Source organism: Symsagittifera roscoffensis, chromosome 4, assembly GCF_963678635.1.
Source record: "Symsagittifera roscoffensis chromosome 4, txSymRosc1.1, whole genome shotgun sequence".
In the NCBI taxonomy this organism is placed as follows: domain Eukaryota; kingdom Metazoa; phylum Xenacoelomorpha; order Acoela; family Convolutidae; genus Symsagittifera; species Symsagittifera roscoffensis.
The window spans coordinates 54,142,314-54,158,518 of NC_087065.1; the positions used below are offsets into that span (position 1 = coordinate 54,142,314).

General features: G+C 35.5%; 1 protein-coding gene across 1 annotated transcript in view; it reads right to left on the reverse strand.

The window, feature by feature from the left end:
• Window positions 1–16,205, reverse strand: part of LOC134844945 (uncharacterized) — a 72,013-nt gene that overhangs the window by 14,126 nt on the left and 41,682 nt on the right. Inside the window, exons 12-21 of the mRNA XM_063861770.1 lie at window positions 12,818–13,036; window positions 12,317–12,509; window positions 10,505–10,758; window positions 10,125–10,339; window positions 9,453–9,673; window positions 7,141–7,313; window positions 6,881–6,959; window positions 6,200–6,353; window positions 5,664–5,744; window positions 1,545–1,637 (exon numbers count right to left, since the gene is read on the reverse strand). Of these exons, the coding sequence (XP_063717840.1) occupies window positions 1,545–1,637; window positions 5,664–5,744; window positions 6,200–6,353; window positions 6,881–6,959; window positions 7,141–7,313; window positions 9,453–9,673; window positions 10,125–10,339; window positions 10,505–10,758; window positions 12,317–12,509; window positions 12,818–13,036 (1,682 nt within the window). The remainder of the gene's footprint in view (window positions 1–1,544; window positions 1,638–5,663; window positions 5,745–6,199; window positions 6,354–6,880; window positions 6,960–7,140; window positions 7,314–9,452; window positions 9,674–10,124; window positions 10,340–10,504; window positions 10,759–12,316; window positions 12,510–12,817; window positions 13,037–16,205) is intronic.

Here is a 16,205-nt window from a genome sequence, read left to right on the forward strand (position 1 = left end):
CCAACGGAAAACAAACTGGTGATAACATGTAGCCTTCATGCTTCCAATGATACTTGCCCTTTAAAATATTTGGCTAAATTCATATTTCTTCTGCATCAATAAGAGCGCACAGACTTGTTTCCAAGAAAAATAAGAAAGATTATGGAATAAAATCACCCAATGAGCAATTTTTTAGTTTTCAACTCTGATATTCGGAAATTCTTTCTTGGTAAAGCGGAATTGAACGTTTTGAACTCACACGAAACTCCAATTCTGTGCATGTACTAATCAAACAATTTAGTTTGGGTGTTTTCTTTATTTCTTGCTTTGATATAAAGAAAACACCCAAATATTTCTTATTTTTCTTGTTTACTCTAACTCGAGCCTGATAGTGGGGCGTTTGCTTAACCATCCTTTATATTTTTGGCTTTAATCTTTCATCTAATTTTTATCTTTATTAGATAAGCTAGCTCACTTGGCGTTTTTTTAGTTTTTGATAAAATCAGAGTTTAATGAAACCTAGCAAAACAATTTTTCTACATTGTTTTAATTCCGAAAATGTGGGTTTGTTATGGCCCAAAATATCCATACCATAACCAAGTAAAATAATTGCTTCCTACTCGAAACAATATCTTCCAACTTTTGGATTCTGTAAGACACAGAAATTAGCTAAACTATACGAAGACGGAGTCAGCACAAGACGAAGTAAGAAGTATGACTTCCAGAAGAAGTTAGAACAAAACCGTAGCTTGGTCTGAACATCCTGATGATGAACACACAAAACTCAAGATATTTACTATGAAGAAATGGCTTAAATGGCGTTCTCTGATTTTACCGAAAAAGAGAAAGGTTGAAACGATCTAATGCAAATACGAAGAACTTGAACAAAATGCAAGTTTCAAATGGAAAAGTCAAAGACCTGACTTTCAATTTTGGCAATTTTTTTATTTTCGGTTTTAACCCTGAGTTTTTGATGATTTTCTGTAATCAATGTACATATGCGTTTCGAATAACTATCTACATGAAAAAAAGGGCAAGAATTGTAGCATTGAATATGCTACCTAACTAAATACCTAATTTTTTAAATACCAGTATGATTTAAATATTTCTATCATTATTAGACTCAATTTTCCCCTGAAATTTAAAAACAAGTATGTAGCGATATAAATGGACTGATTGTTTTGTTCTGCTTCGAAATACGGACGAAAAAACGATATGCATCCCGTGTTTTTAAAGCCTAACAAGAGACGGTGAGTAATAGAACACCTGCAAATCAAAGACTTGATAAAGACAGCCGTAGTTTCTCTGTAGATATAACTACAATTATAACTATAGTAATTTTGCCTCTTTTAACGGCGTCTTTTAACGGTGTTCGGATTGGCCGAGAACGTTGAAAAAGATTAAAAATAGACAGTGAAAGTCAGAAAAGCAGATTTTTAACACAGTATTTTTTGAAAACCGAATTAATTTAAAATTGCTCAAATCACAAAATAAAGAGCTTCAATAGGATATGTCATGGTCATCCATATGTGGGTTTTGAGGCCCGAATAATAACTTGTAATTACCGACGAAGTCGTTGTTGCGACAGAAGCGGACATCAAGCACATCGCATTTGCCTACGAATGCAGTGTGGTCTGCACTGTACATCGGCTGCGCCCCTGAAACCACATCAACTTTAGGTCGCACTTCTTATAATTGGTGTTTTTTGAAGGCGATCTTTTCTCTTTACGGCCCAAAAATACTTATGTGTTTAAATTTTTGTCTACCTATCTATATAGCTTGAGTGAATAATCAGACATCGTTCAACCCATACGGTCGATACATAACTCGACCACCTCAACCCCGTATAGACGTCAATTCAGCTGAAAGAAATTATGTGTTTCAATTTGAGTTGGAGATTTTACTTTCATAGTAATCAATTTCAACAAGGGTTGGGATTAGCGGGGGGAGGGGTTGGCGCGTTCTTTTTCTCAGGGATTGGACTCCTTCGCCATCCGAAGGTTGCCGCTCTGGTATACCTTTACTTCCATTTTTGGTCAACAAACCCTTAACTTTTTCTAAAGGCCAGTTTATACTAATTTTGAGAGGAAGCACGCGCAAAAAAATGCGCAATTTTTTTTGATCAAAGCCTTCCACAAGGTCCCATAAATTGCCTTTTTAGTTTATTGTTTCAAAAATTTGCCTGCGGCACTGACAATGCTGACAGTTTTAGTCGACCTGAACCCATCGCAGTCTGGTCGGTCAATTTTAGTCGGTCCCCCATACCCCCCCCCCCACCCCCCGTGGAAATTCTAGATTTCAACCGATTTCAACCGATCAGATTTCAACCGATCAGATTCCAGCGTTTATGGTTCAACTTTCAAAAAATCTAAAATAAAAATTCTGGGCCATGTAGCAGAAAAGGAGCAGCAAATAATTGGGCCAAGAATGATTGTGGAGTGTTTAAACGGTTAATGCTCGCGGAATGTTTTTTTTTATGAACTCGGTACAAACTTTGCGTTGTTAAAGCATTGATTAGGTTTTCTGCACAGAAGGTTGTCTTGCCATCAAAATTTTCTAGCAGAAAGACTTAAGCAAATCAAAAAATCTAAAGCAAGCGGTTAGAACTTAATTTCCGCCAACTCAATTTGAGGGTCTTCTTCGTTTATTTGTTAACTGCTTGCTACCATGAAATCTAAAATATCATCTCATAATTAATTTAAACATGGAAAAAGTAAACGGATGGTAGGATAAGCGAAAACAAGTCTGAAAAGCACTTCTAGGTAGAAGTCAAAGAAATAATAGTTGGTTGTTTTCGTTTGGTACCAGATTATTGTTCTGCTAAAATAGTTCAATTTTACATACTTTATTGAAAAAATGAATGCGGGTAATTTTGCCTAATCAAGCCAACTATTGCTTCTTTATTATCAGTGATACTAACAGTCATGGTGCATAACAGGTTCCTCTAGTAATGTTTCAAAATTTAAAACGCGAATTTAATGGTGCATAACTCGAATTCAGATAGCAAACCTTCGAAGGACTTACTGAGACTAAAAGCTTCCAAAAACATCAAAGCGGTTAATACAACATAATTTGTTTCCACGGCTTTCAGAGGTTATGATAATCTTATTGACCTTTTTGAAAGTTTTGTCATAAAATATTAAAATTAAATTGTTAAAATGTTAAAATAAAATGTTAAATTTGCCCTAAAATTTCTCAAAATACTTCACAGATGTTTCACTCAAAGCTTAAGCAAAAGAGTTATCACCTGCAATTTTTTCTCCAATTTTTTTCTGAAAAAAATGCTCATTTCGCGCACTGTAGAAACTTGTTTTTGTCAATTTTTTTTATAGCTGGCTACCCTCTAACCGGAATGTACAGCCGTTGACATATGTCAGGGCTTTTGCTGACAATACAAAGTTTTTTTTTAGTTTTGTATCAGTAATACCAATTCAATCGTAGTATCCGAGAAGCAGAAGTTGAAGTTGAAGTACAAAACCGAAGCTGAAATTAGAAGCCACATACAAACATAGCCAACTGACAAGCAGTCAATGAACGCAAATGAAAAGAAAGAAAATACTGAAAAAAATCTCAACTTTTGAAATTCAAAGAATGTATTTCTATATCAATTAATAACTGATTATTTTTCAAGAAGATGAACCCCAATTGAGAAAACTGGATCAATAGGTAACTTTTCATTCCGCTGAGAAATCTAAAAAAAAATCCACTTCCGAAATTAGAAGTCAATCACGGGTTTTGTGACCATCACATTTTTGCTGTTCGATATTGCAGTTTGTATTCCTTTTAACAAAAAACGATTTGAACCTAAAATGAAATCAAAAATCATACTGCAAAAAAAACCAAATTGGAGTCCTAACAATTTTAAAGCATATGGTTTTAAAATTCACAAAAAAATCACTCCATTCTTTGGCTCTTGAAAAATCTTCACTACGTTCATTGACTCTTGAAAAATCAAAAATATGAAATAATTTTTCATGCGTGTTAAATTCGACCAAAGAATGAAAGGTTTGTGCTCGGTGTAAACTTCGCCTATTTAACTAACCACTTTTGAATGGAATAATGTATACCCTCTGAAAAAAAAATGATTTTTTGAACTCAAATTGAAATGTTATTTTACTAGTTTATTTTTCTTTCGTGAACAAATTGCGGCTCAAAAACTGCTTGCCCTTTTTCATCCTTACCCCTCACCTGCGAATTTTACCAGTAAAGTTTTTGTTTGGATTGTCTAATCGATATGAAAGTTGATATGCGAATAAACCAAGACATGATTAACATATTTGATATTTTATCTAACCTTTTAAAACCACTAGTTACACCATAAAATTGATGATCATGCTCATGCTATGTGAAGAAAAAAGAGCCAAATCACCAGTTTGGCTTATAAAAGACAATTAGCGCGCAAAACATTTTGTTTAACTACCGCGTGAACGGGAACTTTCTTCGGCTCAGATATCATTCCAATTTGGTTTGGCGCAAGCTATTTGTAACTATTGAAATGCTTGTAACTATTTGTAACTGTTTGTAGTTTACTTAGCTTGTGGTAAGATTTCTATCATTTTTTATATTTCCTAACGGGTTTCTTTTTATTTCTTTTTTTTTTCCTTGAAGCACGGCAGTCAAAACAATCAGGGTTTTGACTTGATACAAGCACGAGCAGTCCTGTTGCTCTTTTTATGTGCCAACGTGTTCAGGCATTACTGATTCAATAACCAGTTTCCAAAAAAGTAAGTTTCGTCTTAGAGTATTCTCCACAAGCCAAGATTTTTTGCGCAAACCTTGTTGGTGAGGTTGGTGCGTTATGCACAAACCTTACAACGCCAAATTGCGTATTTTGTGAGTTGTACGCGGATTCAGCAAATAGACCGCTCTTTTTGGTTTTCCTTTGATCTTGTGTTTCATTTGACTGTGCCGACAAAATTTCACTATGTTCTTAGGCTTGTCAGGATTCCAGAGACCTGCACACACCAAATTGTGCGCCTATCTAGTGCACAGTTTGGCCTCGTAATAAATTGAACAGCGAAAAAAAACTCTGCAAAAGCACTTCCGCCGTTCTCCAAAACCCTACCGTCTTCCTCTCCGAAATTCACTACAGAATGTCTCTATTTTGTTGGAAAAAAAATTAGAAAAAATTCTAGAACATTTCGAAACCATGTGTTTTTCTACTTTTTATTACATTTTTGTTTTTCTTCTGAGTTAGCTTGAAAAATTGATTGAGAAAAAGCCATAAATTTATGCAACCGTCTCACACTTGCATACACAGACACACATATACACACACACTCACCTTTGCTATTACCTTGAAAAGAAAAGGGTGCAAAATTACGTGGAAAATGCGTGCAATGATGAGCAACAAACAGATTTTTTGCTTGGTATTCATTAATTGGGGGAAAGAATTTAGGTTGCTTCAGCAAAGTTACCGAGATTGCTCTAACTACATCGATCTCAAGTATAAAAACCGAGAAAACATCTCATTTACTGTTCCACCAAAAAGTCAGTTTTCATTATAGAAACCTGAGCTACTATACTAGAACTGTTTGAAAAAATTTAACGGTTAGTGAAGATGATGACAACAATAAAGTAAATGGTAAATTTTAACGCAAGAAAGTTCCTTTTTCCTGGAATCGAACCTGCTCCCTATGTTTATGTTTTCTGTTTGGATGAAATATGAACAAATTTGAACTCACGTGACTGGATGAGTTCATCGACGTCCCACACGAAAACATTACCCGCTCCCGATCCTCCTCCGGCTGCGAAATATTTCCCGTCTATAGATGGATACACGATATTTTACAACAGTACAGAGAGCAAGTGAACCAATTCTGAAAACTGCGCTATGCAAAAGTAGAACGTTTTCAGACAGAACTTATATTTCAAGATCGCCGGAAGACTCAAATTTCTCTCCGATATTTGTTTTCATTATTGCCAGATTTTTTGTAAGGTTCCTTGCGACCTAAGCTAAACTGCTGCAATAGAGCTTCGAGACCGTAAAATGGCGTAAGTAGAGATGAGAGAAAAATTTTTGTTTTGGAAGAAATGCTGTTTATACAATTCTTTTAATATGTTTGTATGACTAGCATTTTTTCATAGACAAAATTTATGGAACTGTATGGCTAGCATTTTCGGTGTAGTGTGGTCAACCCGGGTCCGCCACATTTAGCGGGGGTATCCAAAAAATAGGCTACCATTTAATGGACTATTGTAATGTATGGTGTATAATGGCCTTTGGAGAGAGTGATGCTTCTTGTGGAGTTGTTCCATAGGACGTTCTTTGAGTTGCTGTTCAGAGCCAGACACTTGATGCCTTCCTGTGAAGAGTAGAATAGCTTGTTTTCGTCATGCGTGAATGCCAAATCTGTTATTGGCGACTTGACCAACTGAAACAGTTCAAATTAAATTTGAACTATTTTGAGATATCCATTTTTGACTGACTGACCGTAAAATTTTTCTGAAGGCGCCTTTGGCGCCAATCTATACTAATTTTGAGGTTGGGAGCGCGCGCCGAAAAAACCCGATTTTTTGGTCGAAATTTTCCAAAAAGTGCCTAAAAACGTTATTTTTGGCCTGTTTTTCCAACAAAAATTTTGCCTGCGGCGCAGAAATGTTAGCCAAAACACGGTGTTTATAGTGGTTTGGGAGAGCTCAGGTAATCAATTTGGTCGACCTAAAAAAAAGGTCGACAAATCCGCCAACAAGTTGACGCTTTGAGGGTAGTGCAAAATCTTGATGATCCATTTTGGAGTATTCAGCAATCAAAACTGAGTTTTATGCAGCACCTATAAGCAATTTGATTCCAAATATTGAAGTTTTATTGTCTTTTATAATGAAATAAAATTTTCAAAACACTTTTATGGGAAATTGTTTTTAGAAGATGAAATCTCCACAATTAAACTGATCACATGACCTTGTCTTCTGCACTGAGTTTGAGTCTCTGTATCCCGTAGATCTCCAGCAACCCACTGTCATATCCCACGGCCAGATACCTGTCGTCAGAAAAAAATAAAAACTATTTAAACTTCCAAATTCAGTTACGTTATAAATTATTCAATTATTTGATGGAAATATTCTTTTAGGTCGAGCAATTTTGCTTTTCCAGTTTCACTAAAATCAATTAAAGACACTTTTTTGTCAAACTATTGAGCCATATTTTGCTGAGTGAGTCACCTGTCCTTCATTGACACCTTCAGCTTTGTCACTTTCAGGCCCATGTTGAACACCTCCTTCAGAGTGGCCACATTGCACTTCCTCAAAAGGTCATCCGAGGTCATTTTGGTGGTGGTTGAAGAGGAGGAGCCTGAACTGGTCTGAAGGTGATAGTAGGCTGACAAGTCCCACACCTGCGATGGCAAAACTTCATCAACCAAATGAATTCATGAGAATTGTTTAGGTGGCGCGGAGACCGTGAATTTTTGCGCCAAGACTCTTCCAAAAAAACTAATTTATATTACCATGCCAAAACTTGAGGACTCGTTCCCATTATAAATCCCTTCTTCTGTCAAAAAAAACTTAAGCCCCCAGCCGCCCCCCCCCCAACACTTTATATCAACTTCTAATAGACCTTAAATCAATCAATGTGCCTTCAATCATCAGTTCACACAAGCGTGCTTTCATATCTTGTAAGTACTGAACGAAGCTATGCACAGAATTATCGAGTTATGTATGAATAAACAAACATGCACAGTCTATTTCGCTTTACATAAAGGTTTGCTTTATCTGAAACCATTACTTCGATCATTGAAATCGTTAGATAAAAATACTAGTACCCATTTTCTGTTTCTTTAATTCAAAGTTTGGTAGAAAAAAATTGTGCCAGTTAAACTATATTTTCAAGCAATTAAATTTTACTTTACGTCAGCTTTCAAAAATTTTGAGCGCAGAAAACGGGCAACGCGAGCATTTTATGTCAACAAGACTGCTTGTATATCAGGGCAAAGCGCTGAATGTTCCGAATGCCTTTTAATCCATGTCGAACAGGTTTTTAGAAAAGAAAATTTTGAAAAACTATAAGTTTTGGGCAAAATCAAAGATCAAGTGTGCAAATTTGAGTCGTACGAAACTAATAGACCAATCAGCTAGCCTCAATAAAATTTGAAACTTCGATCGCCGAAAATAGCTAGCCTCAATTCAATTTGGAATATGATTTCGATCGCCGAAAACTGACTGAATAAGAAAACCACACCAAGCATAAATATTCCGTTTTCTACAAAACCCCGAACAATAAAAAAATGGAAACAAGAGTGCTCGTATCAGGGCGAAGCCTTGAAAGTTCCGACTGCCTTTTAAGGTCTTTTGAGCAGTAATAACATAAAAAAATTAAACGTAATAAAAAAAAAATTTAAAGAAAATTTGAGATTTTTTGTAAAAAAAGCCCCCTGCACCATAAAAAGTACAAAGTAATCAGTTTTGCTCCTTCAACCAATTTAGAACATTTTCTGAGAGTTTACGCGTTAATAGCGCAAAATATATCGCTCGTGCGTTAATTGTCCCAAATCGGCCAAAATGGCAAATTTCAAACCCTCATAACTTTACGAAAAATGATCACAGGTAAAATATGTTTTCAAATTTAACCTCAAAACAACAATACTTTTTGACTGATCCGTTTTTGAATGATTAAAAAATCCGACAAAACTGGCTAGTTCAAAAGTCGAAATTTGTCTGAAGAAAAAAAACCACCCGAACACAAATATTCCGTTACTATCGTCACGAAAGTCGGAACAATAAAGCGCGCAAAACTTAACCAAAATAGACCAACTAGCAATTTCTAAACGCCCATAATTGTTCCGATTTTCGAAGAAAATGGAATATTAAGCTCGGTGTAGTTTTTTTTATTCAGCCAATTTTCACCGATCGAAATAATAATTTCCAACAAAAATTTTTTGTACCCCATTGAAGATATCAACTTCTTGAGTTCAAATGTGATAAAATATTTGCTCTCCGATAATTTTTTTTTAGTTCTGGGGGTTTGAAGGTTGCCAAATTTGCTATGTTTCTGGACTAAATTATGTGCGCTTTGAAGAGTTTATTCATTATGCTGAGAGCGTAACGCGAATTATTCATGCGTGGCGAATTATCCCGCACAACCAAATCGTTCCAAATTGAATGGAGGCTTGCTAATTGGTCGTATTAATTTTGTTTGTCTCAGAATTTCACACTTTGATATTGCCCCAATTTTATTTGTTTTCAATATTTTCTTTTCTCGAAAATTAATCGATATTATTTAAGCTACAGTCGGAACATTCAGGATTTTGCCCTGATATACGAGCAGTCTTGTTTCATCAGTTTTAAAAAGTAGGTTAAAAAACCCAAAGCTGGGGTATTTTCAGAACTGATTTACAAAACTCACTGCTGATAGAAAAAAAGTTTCCCCACAAATATAAAACGAATGTTTTCTAATCTCGGAAAATTGCGGTCTAAACTAAAAATGGTATGGTTATCTGGAAAGGGAAGCCGCTACAAAAATTGTATCACTGGCTGACCTTGAGTTGTTTGGCGGCGCAGAATATGTATCGACAGTTGTGTTGTTGTGGGAACTCTGTGGCAGCCAAGTGACATGTCATTTGGGGGTGGGGCAACACTTCCTGCTCAAAGTGGGCGTACACATCCCCGGACTGGATATCCCACACGTATAGTTGGGAATCGTCTGCTATGCTGGCGCACACGTTCGCGTACACTATTGTACAGATTGCGCGAATCTGACCTGTAAACAAAAACACGTTCTCAATTGGACATCTTAAATTCTTTGATAATTTTCGACTCAAGGCCGTTTTTTGCGTCTTGAACTCACACTTTATCATTGCGAAGTGAACGACAATCTCGAAGTGAACGCCTTACCACTATGCTAAGGGTCTCTGAATATCTAGAGTATTAAATAGCACATCATTGTGTGACTCATAGAATTCGTGCTAAATCATCATTTGGCGAGAGACCTCAGAAAATCAATTTTATGGGTTTTAAAAAATTGATCAGTTTTGTTGGTCTAATTTTACTGGCTGTCAAAGTTTCGATGACCGAGAACTATCGCAAAATTTTGGATTCGCGCTTGCCACCTCAAGAGTTCAATTTCGAACAGGTTAAACAAAAGCGTCGGTATTAAATTATGTTGAAAATTGTGATGTGGCGTGGATTATGAATGTATGGACCAAGTTGACCTCTGTGTTCGTCGAAGTTCATTGCCAGTTCGTCAGTCTCCGTGTCCCATACACGAACAGTTTTGTCATTGGACCCACTCAGTAGATAAGCCCCGTTGCGCAGATACTGCAGACAGGTGGGGAAGGATTGGTGTCCGAAGAGGGAACACCTCAGGGCCCGGCTGGGGGAGGGATAGCAGGTGTTGGCAGGGATCAGACTGGACGACTCACGTGATCTAAAGGGAGAGAAAACGTGACTGAAGAGCACTTCAAGTGTCAATCAAAACAGGGTTGTAAAATGTTCTTCATAAAAAACTACACAGCTTGTATGTTGGTCCGTTAACTGGGCGAAAAGTGTTGTTATTTAACTTTAGGATAAAGCGAGTTCCATCTCCACTTACTCGCACACCTGTCGGCACTTCTCGAGTATCTTTTTGATTGGCCCCTTTGAACTAGACTCCATCACACTCATTCTCCCAAGGAACTCATGGGCAAAATTATTACTCAGCTGTTGGTTCTTCTCTTCCTCGTGATTCATGTTTAAGGCCGGTTTGCACAGTCGAAGACAGTCGCGGATCCGTCTAATCTCGGGAGACAGTTCCTTCAGAACTTTAGGACCCCAGAAAATCAACACTTCGTTGAAGTCTTCTATGACCTAGTAATGTAAAATTAGAAAAATATATTCACCAGAAATTGTAAATTTTAAAATTGTATCAGTAGCTAGTAGCTGCCAAATTATAGAACTTTTTTCAATATAGAACTTTTTCGGTTTTTAGATTGTCCACTAATTTTGTCCAGTGAAAAATAGATTTAAGTTTTAGTTATTTGACAAAAATGGCTCTAAATAAGCTTTAGAAAAATAAAAAAGCTAAAACTGAATTTGAATAGGAATAACGATAGACGGTTGTTGTGCAAGTAGCACAAAATGTTCCGACCACATAAGAAACTACAAATAAAGTGTTTTCTTTAATCTTCTTCAATTTAGTGTCGTCTTTTTGTGCGTGGCGTAATGATAAAACTAAACAAACGCGTCAAAAGTTAGTAAATTAGGCATAACCGACAACAGTTGTCTGAAAAAAGAGAACAGCAGACAAGAAAAAATAGAAAAAAAATTCAAAATTCGAAAATTGTTTCTAATTGTTTTTGCACACTTGTTTAAAATTTATCGTGGAAACTTTTGTTGCCAAAGAAAAGCTAAGAGAAGCTTCCAAAACCAAGCTTCCAAGTTAAATCAAGTTTTTTCAGCTTAAATTAAAGTGAGCCGTGTTACTCGCTCGAAATTAGACTAAACTAATTTCAAAAACTTAATTGCCGTTTTTCTCGACACTGGGACAATTTTTTGAGAGATTTTTGGATTCGTTTGAATCACGACTAAAAGGGATTTATTACGATATATCATTCTTCCCTTTCCGATGATTAGTTGTGGTACCTGATTTTGCGCAATGATTTTGTGAAAGCAAAAAGAAAAAAGAAAAAAAGCTACAACACCGAATAAAAAGTTCATCCTCAATTTCAATGGAAGGAACAAAAATTTCAGACCAGTTTTTCTGAAAACTAACCTGAAACTTCTGAAACACTCTTCGGAATCGAAATGACAAAAAATCATCGCAAGCCACGCGAGTTCAATATTTAAACTCATTCGTTTTATTCAAGGTAAAATCAAAATTTCAGAGGAAATTACTAAAATAAGGACCCGTTTCTTGCTATTATTACAATGAAAATGTGCGGAAAAAATGTTAAAAAAACTGTGCGACTTATAAATGAAAGATGACCAAAAATTTGGTTTTCGAGAGTTTTTGTTCAGTAAACCGTGAAATGAAAAATAGCGAAGGGTGGGTTTTTCCATGGCTCAAAAACGCTCTGTTCTCATGCTAATCAGTGCAGTGTCATTTTAGACGTGAGTTTGTTCCGGGGGAAGGTGGATAATAGTCAACATCAATCTGATTTTTAGGCCCTTTTAAAGTTATCTTTGAACCCAAAACTTCATCTCTTCTCGCATCCCAAAAGAACTGCCAAAAACTATTCCGGAAAAAATTAAGAATTTTAAAATCTACTCATTTCCTTTACTCCATTTTTGACTTTTTCTATGAGTATTGTTCTCCGTGCATTCTAAGCTACTAGTTCATTTTGATATTTTTATTCATAACTTCCGCATGATATGAATTTGAGAGGTATTTTTGGCAATTATCTGATATAGATAACTATTTACTTACATGTTGAACAGATAGAGCTCTGGTCTTAGCGATGAGCCAGTCGTAACTGCTCAGAACATTGTCGACCAGAGCGTCCACATTTCCAAAGAAGATGTAGTGAAAGGGCAGTTCGTTCATTTTCCTCAGATTGAACTTACCATTCGAAAACACCATCGGCTGCGGTCTCACCTTCCTGTCCAGGTACTGCACACCCCTGAAGTTTAGAAAACTTTCGAAAAATGTGTCGCCCACTTTTAGGTCCGCCCAATTGCTTTCGCTGGGTTCTCCAATAACACCACAACAACCATTTTCGACTAAGTTTTCTGCGCCGCAAAATTAGTCAAAAGGGGCCTTTAGAAAAGTTCTAGGGTCGGTCGACCGAAAATGAATGTCGCAAAGTAGTACCAACGGGGAAATTTGTGGGTGGTGAGGGGGTCGTATCCCTGAGAAGCCCCCACCAAAAATCCACCCATGTTGCCGTTCCTTGGCTTTTAAGTATTTCCTCGTAAGAAACCGACTTGCCTGTCCCGCTGCACTTTCAGGATGATTTCCTTGGCCACGCTTCTCTTCTCTTCCGCTCCGCCTGTACTCCCATGACCGGCATCGGAAGAGACTGCGGCGACTGAGTCCCTCTCACCGTACTTGTTCTCGAAGTACTCCGAGAGGACTCTGTGGATCTCTATCTTGAATAGGATGTCCTTCTGGGACATGTACATCTTCTCAATCACTTGCGGGAACTGTCTAGAGAAACAAGAACTGTATTTTACTCGTCAGGCGACTACTCCTAAAACTGTGTTAAGCGGCAATCACTGATCCACGCGCACCATTCTTCATGTGCCGAATGTAAGTCTTGCGATACTTGCTAAAGTTTCTTGTTATTCTGACCACTTAACAAGAGAAGAAACTTCCCGGGTTGACCAAAACTTCTTATCATACAATTTTCATATATGAGAAACTTCTTGTCATACAATTTCATACAATTTCATACGTACAGAAAATTGTATGAAAACTCAATGATAAGCATTTTTCCATATATGAAAATTGTATGATAGGTGTTTTCCATAAACCAAAAATTTTGATTTTTCTTTCTAAATTTAGTTTCTGAAAAATTTTCGGTTGTAGTTGCAACCGAACACAAGTGACAAAGACCTTGGTTACTCAAAACACCAAAGGTTGGACGGTCTTGCATTTACAATGCATAGAAAACGACCTGAATTAGGCTGTCTTTCACAATTGATATAACAAAAGTAACAAACTTATATTTTTTGGCAAAATTTTTTAATGATGATTATATAAAATTTTTGAATTTTCAAAATATCAGACATTGATCAAGGCGTACATTAACACCCCATACAAAAGAAAAAGGAATTTTCAGCGTTTTTTTTAAAAAAAATTAATTGAAAAGAAAATGAAAGCCAATTTTATCGTATCCAGGACTACGTTATGCACACAAAATATTAAATTTTGCATGCAAAAATTTTTTTTTCGAAAAATGTTTGTTTGCGTACGAAAATCGATTTGCGGTTGAAAAAAAAAAACAAAAAAAATTTGGGCCAAATTTTCAAAATTACTTGAAAAATTTTTTGTGTCGACATCAAAAAAATGCCAGTCATACAATTTCCATATATGGGAATTGTATGATAAGCATTTTTTTCAAAAAACGAAAACCTCAGTTTTTATCATCAGATTGTTTTATTAGAATCAAACAGCCACATAAATGAGTTTATACCAGTTTTCAACCATTTTTAGAAATTGTATGAAAATTGTATGACAAGCATTTTCCCACAAACTTGATGTATGGAATTGTATGATAAGCATTTTCGGTGTATGGAGGTCAACCCGGGTTTGTCTTCGATTTGGTTTGAGTTTTTTTAGTGTAAAAACAGTTCCCATTAAGTTCAGTCAAAACTTTCAAAAAATTCCTAGTGTCGAAAAAAACTGGTTTGAGTTCTAAGCAGAGAAAAACATAGTCTTACAATAAAAATCTAAATTTAAAGCTTCCTTTAATGCTCCCTTGTCAAAAAATGTCAAAACAAAAAATATTTAAATTTTTTTTTTAAAAGAACAAATTTTTGGCAAATCATTTTCCGAAACAATTTTTTCATATTTTTGTTGTTTTATTCACACTTTGAAGTAAAATATTGACAATTATGCTTAATTAAGTATATTCGACGGCCATAGTGAAATAAACACATTGGATAACAATTTTTGTAGAAAATTGACGACACAACAAAAAGAAAAAATGGAAAAACTTTTTTCAGTTTTTGCAAAAGGTTGTTGAGTTTTCGAATTTTTGATTCCCAGAATGGCGCTAAAACTCCAATAATTAACTTTGCTCGGTTAAGACAAAATTTTTACGGCAAAATTAAGAATAAAAAAGATATCAAAGCCTACGTGCTCACTTTATTAGCTCGAAGTTAGACAAAAAATCAAAAAATTCAAACCAGTTTTTCTCGACAATCAGAAAACTTTTTGGAAATTTTTCATGTTTTTTAAGTTATGACTGAAAATGTTTTTCAGAACATCTATGCATATGTTGGCCTGGCTGATAGAACAGAAGTGGGCTCATAATGAGAGGAATTTTTCCAATCAATCAAATCAACAAACTGTTCAAAACGCAGACTCAATTGTTACGTTTACTTCAGATTTTCAAATACGGAACTCTGACTTGGCAAAACTGTTTTTTTTTCAATCAGTCCATCTGCCATGAGGATATGCCTGAAACCACGGTGCGGTAGTCTGGATTATTGATATTTTTTCACGCTGTAGTTTTGCTACTTTTATAATAAACAAAAAAATCTTAATTCTTTTGTCTAATCTCTTGACTCTTTTCCATTAATAACTTGTTCACACCTCAAAATGCTAACAAAAATCTTTTAAATATTGAAATGTAAAATTGATTGAGATTTTTTTCAGTCAATTTAAAATTATTTCCTAAATTCTAAATTGAACAAATCTGAACGTTCTCAGAGACGCTAAGGCAGACTGATTTCTTTGTTTTGCAAAAAGCACCGGTCCTTGTTCTATAAATCTGGATAAAGGTTTTTTGAAAAAATATGAAATGCAGGTACAAATCAAATCATGTGCCGTGATCTTTTGAATATTTGATTTTCATCAAGAAAAATTGAGTAAAAAACTGAAGTTTGTGACTTCCGATGAAAGAAAGGATTGATGCAGAACAAAGGCGTTTGATATTAAAATCAGCTGCACAGGTTTGAGTCAATAATTGTTTTCTCTTACTTTATCTTTTTCGAGGTGATCAGAAGATCAAAGTATCATAGTAACCGAGGTTACAGTTAGGAGTCCCTTCATCACGTATTCCAGTCAAAATCCTTGGAGTTTTCTAGATATGGAAGTGATAATGATAAAAAAAAGGAGATGATAAGTGTTGATTTCCTTACAAATAAACTCGATACGTGTTACGTTTCTTCAATAAGAACACGCAACTCGACACGAGAAAACTGGCAAAAAATTAAACTGGCTAAAAAACCGGCCTGATTTTATGTTCGGCTCATTTCACTGTTGATAAACAGTAAAAACAAAAAATCTAGTTTCCAATAAACTTCATTGTTCTTCTCTTATTCTTTCTTTCCTTTTTTAAATTAATTTGTAAAACAATAAAAATAAATTTTGAGGCGAACCAAAGACAGTAGTCTCGATAATGGAAAATTTTTCATTGCGAAGTTGAGATGCTATTTTTCCAAAAAAGGCCTTAATGCGGAATAAACAGTTACTGCCACAAGTCAAAACGCACATGTACAAAAGTTTTGCCATGCAAATTTCATTGTTAGAGCAACTTCCTCTTAACTCACGTTTTGTGGTTTTTAGATGTGCCCATACAATTTTAAGGGCGATTGGTCCGAAAATGGATGGACACCTTCTAGTTGACCAAAGCAAAATTTCTTTGTTT